The sequence below is a fragment of the Littorina saxatilis genome, linkage group LG16, assembly GCF_037325665.1.
Source record: "Littorina saxatilis isolate snail1 linkage group LG16, US_GU_Lsax_2.0, whole genome shotgun sequence".
Lineage (NCBI taxonomy): Eukaryota > Metazoa > Mollusca > Gastropoda > Littorinimorpha > Littorinidae > Littorina > Littorina saxatilis.
The window spans coordinates 54,112,858-54,124,886 of record NC_090260.1 but is presented as its reverse complement, the minus strand read 5'-3'; the positions used below and the strand labels follow the sequence as shown (position 1 = coordinate 54,124,886).

Sequence of the window (12,029 nt, the reverse complement as noted above, 5' to 3'; positions counted from 1 at the left end):
ATCATTGTCTCTTTATCATACGTCTTCTTGGTATCCCTGTCTCTTTATCATACGTCTGCTTGGTATCCCTCTCTCTTTATCATACGTCTTCTTGGTATCCCTGTCTCTTTATCATACGTCTTCTTGGTATCCCTGTCTCTTTATCATACGTCTTCTTGGTATCCCTGTCTCTTTATCATACGTCTTCTTGGTATCCCTCTCTCTTTATCATACGTCTGCTTGGTATCCCTGTCTCTTTATCATACGTCTGCTTGGTATCCCTGTCTCTTTATCATACGTCTGCTTGGTATCCCTCTCTCTTTATCATACGTCTGCTTGGTATCCCTGTCTCTTTATCATACGTCTTCTTGGTATCATTGTCTCTTTATCATACGTCTGCTTGGTATCCCTCTCTCTTTATCATACGTCTGCTTGGTATCCCTGTCTCTTTATCATACGTCTTCTTGGTATCATTGTCTCTTTATCATACGTCTTCTTGGTATCCCTGTCTCTTTATCATACGTCTTCTTGGTATCCCTGTCTCTTTATCATACGTCTTCTTGGTATCCCTCTCTCTTTATCATACGTCTGCTTGGTATCCCTGTCTCTTTATCATACGTCTGCTTGGTATCCCTGTCTCTTTATCATACGTCTGCTTGGTATCCCTGTCTCTTTATCATACGTCTGCTTGGTATCCCTGTCTCTTTATCATACGTCTTCTTGGTATCATTGTTACCATGCCGTGTTACCATGACCTGCCACCATGCCGCGTTACCATGCAGTGTTACCATGCCGTGTCCTCATGCCGTGTCATCATGACCTGTCACCATGCCGTGTTATCATGCCGTGTTACCATGACGTGTTACCATGACCTGTCACCCTGCCGTGTTACCATGACGTGTTACCATGCCGTGCTACCATGCCGTGTCATCATGCCGTGTTACCATGCAGTGTCATCATGCCGTGTTACCATGCCGTGTTATCATGTTGTGTTACCATGCCGTGCCATCATGACCTGTCACTATGCCGTGTTACCATGTCATGTTACCATGCCGTGTTACCATGCCGTGTTACCATGCTGTGGTACCATGCTGTGTTACCATGCCGTGTTACCATGCCGTGTCATCATGCTGTGTTGCCGTGCTACCATGACGTGTCATCATGCCGTGTCATCATGCCATGTTACCATGCGGTGTTACCATGCGGTGTTACCATGCCGTGTTACTATGCCGTTTTACCATGCCGTGTTACCATGCCGTGTTACCATGCCGTGTTACCATGCTGTGTTACCATGCCGTGTTACCATGCTGTGTTACCATGCCGTGTTACCATGCTGTGTTACCATGCCGTGTTACCATGCTGTGTTACCACGACGTGTTACCATGCCGTGTTACCATTGTTACGGCTGGAATTTCGGTGTGTATGTCTGTATGTATGTATATCTACTCCTATCAAAAATTGTGCGTGCTACTCTCTGTTTACTATCTAGCCTTCACACACACACACACACACACATTCCAACCAGGCACAAAGACAAGAACACAGTATAGCCCTTTGCCCCTGCACCTCTATTAGAATGTTCAATAACACAACATAAACATATTATTATACATCCATTCTACAGATCACTTTCGCTCAACATGAAAGTACTATTTCTGTTAACACACAGAAATCAAACTGCACAAAATTACATACAGGTTATTATGTCATGCAATCTACAGTTCTCGTGCACACACGTATAACACTCGAGGCTTTGTTCCGTGAAAGCCCGTCTGTCTCAAAACACACGAAGACACTGTCTCAAACAATTCTTCTGTTACTATTCACTTCTGTTATACACAGATGACAAACCCCACGACGCTCGACGTCTCGTGGTTATTCACTCGGGAACGTATCTGTACAGCTATCACGCTGGTTAAATTCTCTCAGTCGTACTCACAGTATACAGTGGCACACACTGCTTCACCCCACCCACACAACTGTCTCGTGTGGTGGAATGGGACGGGGTTCCCGTTACGCAGCGCTTCACGCTGTCTTCCCCTCCAGCATCTCCACAGCTCACGGCTGGAGCATGAGGGCAGAACCTCCCGTCTCGTTCCCCCTTCCGCGACCGCTCTCGGCCCGGGATACCTCCGTGACCCACTCGGCCCGGGATGCTAAAAACACAAGTTTAAACTACCATAAGTCTCCATACTTGAATAAACTTTTATAACATTCTTTATCACTACCGGTAACTATCTTATGCGGTTACAGTATATACACCCGCTAACTCATAAGCGAATTCATTTCCGACAAACATGTAAACATTCCTTTTTCAGCAATGGCTGACAACCGCGCACGTTTTTCAGCTAATTCACACATGACTCTCCCGGTCATTTCTCAAGTCAATATTTCCGAGCAAAATAATATCTCCGAGTAAAATATCAATTCAATAAATACCTGTAAACACAGCAGCTGAATCTACTGATTCAGTAACCGCGACACGAGTCTCCAAACGACCTCTAGCGCCCGGTGAGCAACTTTACAATCAGGAGACACGTCCTCTCCTGTCGACAGTCTGCAAAGCTCTGAGCCTGTATTCTCTTTACAACGCCACCTCGGTCTATACTCTGCTCTGATTGGTCACCGACACTACTGCACTGCGTCAGTGACGTATCACTGTACGGTGTCCACTCAAAGTTCGTGGCCCATGAAACTTTGTACACCTGAGTCACATAACTCCAATATACATCTATGTGCAAATCCGTTTGTCACATTACCCCCTCCTCCCGAAAAAAAATGACCGACCGAGGTTATTTTTTCTTTAGGATAACAGATAAGAGGGTAATTACTTCACTGCAATACAATTACAATATCGCATTCCACTACGGAACAAAATTTTCCGATCCACTGATCCATATGTGTAACAACACTACTTTATGTCTGATAAAGTACTTCTTCCTTCTTCAGGAAGATTCCACTGAGTTTTCCTATTAACTCACAAATTTCCAGTCATGTTGCTTTCCAGCTCAAACATGTAATGTCTTTCTTTAGCATCTTCAATTTTCATATCTTGAGTCCACGACTCTTCCAACATAGTACTACGACTCATGTTCCTGATGCTAAACAAGCAAGTAGTCAAAATCAAGTAAACCATTTTCTTGACCTCTTTCTGCGATTTCCACCATGGCTTACAGCAGCAGTAGTCTCAATCGACCTACTCTTTCCACTCGTAGCCAGTGAAAAACCACCTTTTAATCTGTTCACTTCAGCTCGCAGCTGACTGAGTTCTTCTCGAACAACTGCCAAGTCCTGATTCAAACACACAACCTTCTGATCTGGAGTCAGAATCACAGGTTTATCAGGAGGGTTTCTTCTCTTTTCCTGCACACGATTAGTACGAGCCGTAACCCCCTCAGCTTCAGGACAACAGTCTGCACCCCCTGAAATCCCCGGAATGTTGCCTATGATCAAATCAGCGACAGGATCATTCAGGACGCAACAAACCATTTCTCCCGAAACATAAGGTGTCTCAACTTTAACTTTCGCCTGAGGATAAGTAAGGACCTCCCCACCAAATGTCTTACAAGTGACCTTTCTACTGACCAACTGGTCTTTCGACACCAATCCTCTACGCACTCCAGAAATCGTAGAACCTGAGTCTCGAAGTACTGTACACTCTCTCTCGTTGACACTACCATGTTCCAACTTCAAACTTTCCACAACTTTCTTAACTGGAGGAACGACTGGAGGAACGACTTCCCGAACAACTGCATTTCCTGACTTCCTCTTTTCTAGAAATTTAGCCATCGGACACGATTTCAATTTATGGCCGCCTAAACCACAAGCCCAGCAAGGATTTACAGGATTTATCCGTATTGGACACTCTTGACGCCAATGACCTTTTCCAGAACACAGAAAACAAGTGTCGTCCTCTCGGGGTGAACGAACTCTCTTACCATGTGCACGTCTGCGTCTACTTCTACGTGTTTTATATGCACCCTCATGTGGATATGTCTGAGCGTCAGACGTCACCTTTCCAGAACTCTCGTCATTCTGGTTATCACTCCGCTTAGCAAAACCAGAACCAACCCGCGGTAACTCCTGAACACCCCCGTGATTATCACCATGTGCAAAAGCAGCGCCAACATAATCTTCCTGAACACAGGAAGCAGCTGAAAAAATAGTAGACTCTGACTTCCGTGATAAACGGTAATTCTCGGCAGCTGTGACCATATCCTCAAGTTTAACAAGACCTCTCTCTCGAATGAAAGTTGCTACGTCGGCTGATACACTTTCAAGGAATTGTTCTGCCAGAATCAAGTCTGTTAAACCATCAACATCTGTGGTTATCTCAGACAGCGCAACCCAACGATCAAACAATCGTCGCAACTCAATTCCAAAAGTTTGGAACGGTTCATTTTCTCTTGGTTTACTATATCTGAGTTTTTGTCTAACATTTTCAGATGTGCACTGAAAGGTCTTCAGCAAGTTTTCTTTCAAACATTGGTATGTTAGTTCACCAGCAGCAGCAAGGCTATGGTATAGGTTTAATGCATTGCCCTCTAAAAGAGCAGACAAGTACGTGATCCACCTTGTCTCTTCCCATCCCAGAGATTTTGCATGAGTTTCAAATCTGAACAAGTAAGAGTCTATATCATCTTGCTGTTCCCTGAATGCAGGGAGCCTGGGGTAAACAGGGCGAGCACCAATATTAGTGTGAGAATCCCGACCATTTTGTGGTGCACGTGACCCAGCACTAATTTCAGCCTGCCTAATCTCAAGCTCTCTTTGCTTTAACTGGTGTTCTCTCTCTTTGTCTCTTTCTTCCCGTTCCAATTCTTTTTGTTTCTCTTCTCTTTCCAATTCTTTTTGTCTTCGACTTTCTTCAATTTCCCTTTCTTTTTGCTTTTCATCTTTTTCTCGTTTTCTCTCCAAACGATCAAAACTTTCTTTCACGTATTTCTCACGTTTATCTGCAGCCAGACCCAAAGTCTCTGCCTGTTTAACGAACTTTTCAAACAACGCATCATAATCATCTTCGCTCTCCATTGTGTAAGTTTTGAACTTTCAAAATCACACCAAAATATGTCCAAGTTTAGAGAAAAGTTTTGAAAAAGTTTCCAACAATAATGTAAGATCAAGTAATCTACTTCAAAACTGTCAAGTACCACAACAAATCTGGCACCAAAACCAATAGTCAATACAAGACTATATCCAAATACGTTTTGGCGTAAATCTCACGCAAAAATATCCAACAATTCTAATTAAAGTCAGATACCCAGTCAATGAAGTCAAAACGAATCTTGTTTCAAAACATATATACAAGCACAAACAAAACAACAACCCCAAACCTTAATTTGAAAGAGGAATTCAAAAAATTGCAAAGTTCCAGTCACTCAAAACAACAACTAAATATGCAGTAATAATATCAAAACAAACCAAATACAACACTAGAAAACTAAACTCAAAATAAATGAAGTCCAACCTACAACAAAAGAAATGTAGTTGGAGGCAAATAAAAAGAAATTCCAAAAAAAAATATTAAAGTGACACAATCACCAAACAGCAGACTAAATTAAACCACAAAAAAAAATTTAAAGTACCTAATCTACTACCATAGCAAATAACAAATCAAAAATAAACTAAAACTTGAACTAATTAAAGTCTATATCAAAATATCACAACTAATTACCTTAATTATTTACAACAAACTTACAAAATCAACAAACCTAATCCTACAAAATCAATAAACCTAACCAATCACACTAACAAAACAAAAAAAATTCCAAGATCAAATTAGAAAATTTCAAAGTCAAAAAGAACAAAATTAATCAAAGTTAATCAACAAAGGCAAAGGGCAATAAACAACAGATAGATCCCTATTCCAAAGCAGAAAGAAAAAAATGTTCTAACTATTTTACAAAATGAAAGCACAGAAAAGAGCAATGAAAGAGAAATGAAAGACCCCACAGGAAGAAAAATGAAGCTATTCCCTCAGTGCTTAGAACTGTACAGTAAGCACTACCGTAAAACTGGAGACGGTAACAAATACAAAACAGGACATGAACGACACAACTATTGAATCTGAAAAATCTCTGTCTGCGTGACCTACTGCCAAAAGTTCTAAAAACCCAACGCAGGGGACAAAATTAAGTTTAGCAAAGCAGGGAAACAACTATAAATTTTAACTAACACAGAGTAATCGGGGTCACCAAATGTTACGGCTGGAATTTCGGTGTGTATGTCTGTATGTATGTATATCTACTCCTATCAAAAATTGTGCGTGCTACTCTCTGTTTACTATCTAGCCTTCACACACACACACACACACACACCAACCAGGCACAAAGACAAGAACACAGTATAGCCCTTTGCCCCTGCACCTCTATTAAAATGTTCAATAACACAACATAAACATATTATTATACATCCATTCTACAGATCACTTTCGCTCAACATGAAAGTACTATTTCTGTTAACACACAGAAATCAAACTGCACAAAATTACATACAGGTTATTATGTCATGCAATCTACAGTTCTCGTGCACACACGTATAACACTTGAGGCTTTGTTCCGTGAAAGCCCGTCTGTCTCAAAACACACGAAGACACTGTCTCAAACAATTCTTCTGTTACTATTCAGTTCTGTTATACACAGATAACAAACCCCACGACGCTCGACGTCTCGTGGTTATTCACTCGGGAACGTATCTGTACAGCTATCACGCTGGTTAAATTCTCTCAGTCGTACTCACAGTATACAGTGGCACACACTGCTTCACCCCACCCACACAACTGTCTCGTGTGGTGGAATGGGACGGGGTTCCCGTTACGCAGCGCTTCACGCTGTCTTCCCCTCCAGCATCTCCACAGCTCACGGCTGGAGCATGAGGGCAGAACCTCCCGTCTCGTTCCCCCTTCCGCGACCGCTCTCGGCCCGGGATACCTCCGTGACCCACTCGGCCCGGGATGCTAAAAAACACAAGTTTAAACTACCATAAGTCTCCATACTTGAATAAACTTTTATAACGTTCTTTATCACTACCGGCACTATCTTATGCGGTTACAGTATATACACCCGCTAACTCATAAGCGAATTCATTTCCGACAAACATGTAAACATTCCTTTTTCAGCAATGGCTGACATCAACTCACGCTTTTCAGCCAATTCACACATGACTCTCCCGGTCATTTCTCAAGTCAATATTTCCGAGCGAAATAATATCTCCGAGTAAAATATCAATTCAATAAATACCTGTAAACACAGCAGCTGAATCTACTGATTCAGTAACCGCGACACGAGTCTCCAAACGACCTCTAGCGCCCGGTGAGCAACTTTACAATCAGGAGACACGTCCTCTCCTGTCGACAGTCTGCAAAGCTCTGAGGCTGTAATATCTTTACAACGCCACCTCAGTCAATACTCTGCTCTGATTGGTCACCGACACTACTGCACTGCGTCAGTGACGTATCACTGTACGGTGTCCACTCAAAGTTCGTGGCCCATGAAACTTTGTACACCTGAGTCACATAACTCCAATATACATCTATGTGCAAATCCGTTTGTCACAACCATGACGTGTCATCATGCCGTGTCATCATCAACCCATGTCATCTGATGTGTTACCATGCCGTGTCATCAACCCATGTCATCTGACGTGTTACCATGCCGTGTCATCAACCCATGTTATCTGACGTAATGCTATGCCGTGTCATAAACCTATGTTATCTGACGTGTTACCATGCCGTGTCATCAACTCGTGTTACCATGCCGTGTCACCAACCCATGTTATCTGACGTGTTGCTATGCCGTGTCATCAACACCCCCCCCCCCCCCCCCCCCCCCCCCCCCCCCCCGCGGGTTAGGGGGAAGAATTTACCCTATGCTCCCCAGCATGTCGTAAGAGGCGAGTAACGGATTCTGTGTCTCCTTTTACCCTTGTTAAAGGCACAGTAAACCTCCCGTAAACCATTACAGAGCTCCCCGAGCGTCTACATACAGTACAAGCATACTTCCATTTGAACGCTCACCGAACGGGAACATCCTGGCTGCTTTCTGTCGAGCGTTAAAAATTTTCAAATAATTTATTTTTGTGGACTTGCTCCTCTACAACAATGGCGCCTTGTTTTGGTGCTGGACGGCTGTTATGAATATTTAATACCGGAAATCACGCCCGGACAGTAAGCCTGCCGTAAACCATCACAGATACTGTCAGGCTTTTACACACAGTACAAACACCCTTCCATTTGAACGCTCACCAAACGGGAACATCCTAGGTGCCTTACATAAAGAGCGAGCAATTTTTAAAGAATTCATTTTGCAGATTGTCTCGAACACTTTTTGGACCAATCCTGAACTCAGGTCAAAAATGAGTTACTTCCCTTCGGGTCTCATTCTCGATGTAAACTGGCGATAGCAGTGGATCGATGATTATCAGAATATTTTTGGACCGTGGTGCGTTTTTGCGCTAGACCTAACTTTTGAAATCTAAATAATAAATTGACAGCTTGTTACAACATTCTTTAATCATAAAAATATTTTTTCATCAAGACAAGATCAGTACAATTCGAAGTTGTGAAAGTTTGAAAAAAGTAAAGCCCGGAAGCAGGGTCACGCAAGGGTCGTAGCAGACGACGGTTTTGTGCATATCGCCGTTCCTCTCAACAGTCAAAAGCCATCGCTAGAGTTCTTGTGAACCACAGCCGTTTGTTTCGTGCATAAAAACGTGCTATTGTAGATAAGCTCACATCGAGTCGCATTTAAATGACTAACTGACGACTACATTGTGAAAGAGGGAAACTGGATCACACGGGTTCACGATGGCTAAGGGGTAAGATAAACCACGCAAAAATAAATTCTTTGAAAATTGTTCGCTCTTTACGGAGGGCACCTAGGATGTTCTCAATCGGTGAGTGTTTAAATGAAAGGGTGTTTGTACTGTGTGTAAAAGCCTGACCGTATCTGTGATGGTTTACGGGAGGCTTACTGTGCCTTAAAGGTCCTCGTCTACATTTTCTCACAGAAATTGAGATTTGGCCGCTAAAATGTTTAATCCATTCACTAACACTTTCAAAAAAACACCCCCCTCCGATCAGAAAGGACGGAGCAAGTGTAGCCGTTTGAAAATTCATTGATGCATTCCATCGTAGTAGGATATCCTTATTTGGAACATAATGTAAATCAGAAGGTTTCAAAGTGCTTAACCATCCAGAATTCCTAGCGGTGAGCAGCCGCTGCCTTGACGAAAGTTCTCTGGTAAGTTCTTTTTATCAATTATGCAATACATTCTTGTCTTATAAGACTTTTAAGTGGCTGCAAACAAGGCTTCATAATGCAACAAAACAGTTTCAAGCAATGCGTTTGCTCTGTTCACGTACTGTGTTCGTCATTCGTAGATATTTAAATCTTAGCCGAGTTGACGCATTTCAGGGAACCTCTCAAAAGTCAGTTTTACGCTTACATCATTGCACATTACGGTACTTTATGTTTGATGGCGGTTTACAAAGAGGCTCTGCTTAATGATTCGGTTCAAGAATTAAGGAGTCATCATAAAAATAAAGCAAAAGCATAGGTCTAACACTAACTCAATGTTTCGAGAGGCACAGTTCCGACACAGTGACACACGTACACTGACAATGAAATCTAAAACGCTTGCAATCGATCTAAATTTGTATTTCTGCACACACAAAATATTTCGACTACAAAATAAGGATCGGAATCAAAAACAATTGTATTTTCCAACAAGAGTCCTCGATTTGTGTGCTTTCATTTTTAATGAGTTTACGTAGACTAGTAGATCTACCCGCAACACCGATGTCAGAATCGCCATTGATTTTCCTGCAAGACTAACAACTAGGCTACAGATCTAACTGAATCAGTTGAATCGGAGATCTAGATTCTCCGGTCGAATCTTAGAATGCAGCTGGTTTTTATTTTTGTATTTCTTATGTCTATGTGTGTGCCGTATGTGTGTAAAATGTGCGTGTTTGTTTGTATGTGTAAAATGTGCGTGCGTATGTCTGTGGATGTGTGTGTGTGTGTGTGTGTGTGTGTGTGTGTGTGTGTGCGTCTGTGTGTGTGCGTCTGTGTGTGTGCATGTGTGTGTGTGTACGTACGTGCGTGCGCGCGTGCGTGCGTGTGACATGTACGTGGTAGTACGAGTGATTGTGTGAATCGGAGTATCTGTACGTGTTTGTTTTCTTATACCTGATCATGTTTTAGACGATTCATGTATGCATTTATAGTTCTTAAAAATGCCAAACGTGTAACTCATTATACATTTGCCCCTTATGGCATAAATAAACTAATACTGTACTGTATTGCATGGTAGGTATAAGCCACGTATTTTATTCACTTATGATTCATGTCCGTCAAGTATAACCGTTTGTCCATTTCTTAGACTGTGTCTTTTAACACTTTTGTTTTTTTTTTTCTTTTTTTTTCTGTAAAAGCTGTCCATTTCGATACTCAGGTCGAACACAGTACGCTTATCTCATGTCTCAACTCTGAGCTAAGCATCGTCTCCACCGGTCAGAAGAGGCAGGGCAGGGCCAGCAGGTGCGGCAGTGTTACATTGTTTGTCAGCGCAATCGGGGACACAGAGAGTCCGCATGCGGACAGCTACTCAAGAAGCTGCCGCCAAGAGTTATCGGGAAGAAAGATCCAGTCTCTTAGTCTTACAGTGAGTTTGTGTAGTTACAAATGTAATGGTTTGAAGATTTCTTCTCTCTGTTATTGCTTGAGTGCTTATGTTAATCTCAGTTATTCAAGTATGGGCTGTATATTGTAAATGCGTGTGTGTGTGTGTGTTTGTGTGTGTGCATACATGAGAGAAAGAAAGAGAGAGAGAGAGAGAGAGAGAGAGAGAGAGAGAGAGAGAGAGAGAGAGAGAGAGAGAGAGAGAGAGAGAGAGAGAGAGAGAGAGAGAGAGAGAGAGAGAGAGAGAGAGAGAGTCTCAGAGAGAGAGAGAGAGAGAGTGGTGACACTATACTTCCGTTTGCTGTTTAACCTTTGCCGTGCTTCCTGGGTTCACCTGTACCCAGAGACACACTAAAATCATTGTAACTCTGGAACCATTAAAGGTATCGTTTTGAAATTTTAAGTATCTCTCACACACCTAATTTGCTCTCTGTCTGCACATTTTTAGTGTGTACATGACAAAACATTAAAATTAATTCATTATGCTAATTTACAAAAACACTACCGATGGCGCGGGTTCACACAAACCCATACTTTTAAAGAGTAGTAGTGATTGTAACTATCCCTCTGCCGACGGCGCGGGTTCTGCTACACCCATAATTACCAAAGCGGCGGAACAGTGTCTGTCTGCCTGTTTGTCTCCAAGAGACTGTCTGTCTCTCTGTCTGTCTGTCCGTATCTCTCTGTCTGTATGTCTGTTGTCAGTTGCTCTGTCTGTCTGTCTGTCTATCTGTCTATCCGTCTATCTGTCTATCCGTCTATCTGACTGTCTGTCTATCTGACTGTCTGTCTCTGTCTCTCTCTCTCTCTCTGTCTCTCTCTGTCTCTCTCTCTCTGTTTCTCTCTCTCTCTCTCTCTCTCTGTCTCTCTCTCTTAGTCTCTCTCTGTGTCTCTCTCTCTGTCTCTCTTTCTTAGTCTCTCTCTCTTTCTTAGTCTCTCTCTCTCTCTTTCTTAGTCTCTCTCTCTCTCTTTCTTAGTCTCTCTCTCTCTCTTTCTTAGTCTCTCTCTCTCTCTTTCTTAGTCTCTCTCTCTCTCTCTCTTTCTTAGTCTCTCTCTCTCTCTCTTTCTTAGTCTCTCTCTCTCTTTCTCTCTCTCTCTCTCTTTCTTAGTCTCTCTCGCTCTCTTTCTTAGTCTCTCTCTCTCTCTCTTTCTTAGTCTCTCTCTCTCTTTCTTAGTCTCTCTCTCTCTTTCTTAGTCTCTCTCTCTCTTTCTTAGTCTCTCTCTCTCTTTCTTAGTCTCTCTCTCTTTCTTAGTCTCTCTCTCTCTCTCTTTCTTAGTCTCTCTCTTTCTCTTTCTTAGTCTCTATCTCTCTTTCTTAGTCTCTCTCTCTCTTTCTCAGTCTCTCTCTCTCTCTTTCTTAGTCTCTCT

At 42.4% G+C, this 12,029-nt stretch overlaps 2 protein-coding genes across 4 annotated transcripts in view; one reads left to right on the top strand and one right to left on the bottom strand.

The window, feature by feature from the left end:
- The window catches only part of LOC138951247 (calpain-5-like), an 82,692-nt gene that overhangs the window by 50,854 nt on the left and 19,809 nt on the right, over window positions 1-12,029 (top strand). The gene's annotated exons all lie outside the window — the stretch shown is intronic.
- LOC138951246 (uncharacterized) lies at window positions 1,381-5,453 on the bottom strand. The gene is made up of 2 exons (XM_070322892.1): window positions 2,419-5,453; window positions 1,381-2,135 (listed from the first exon to the last, which is right to left on the bottom strand). The coding sequence occupies exon 1, from the start codon at window positions 5,008-5,010 to the stop codon at window positions 3,103-3,105; it is 1,908 nt and encodes a 635-aa protein (XP_070178993.1). The 5' UTR covers window positions 5,011-5,453; the 3' UTR covers window positions 1,381-2,135; window positions 2,419-3,102.

Coding starts and splice junctions, on each gene's coding strand:
- LOC138951246 (XM_070322892.1), bottom strand. CDS start 5,010: ATGGAGAGCGAAGATGATTATGATGCGTTGTTTGAAAAGTTCGTTAAA.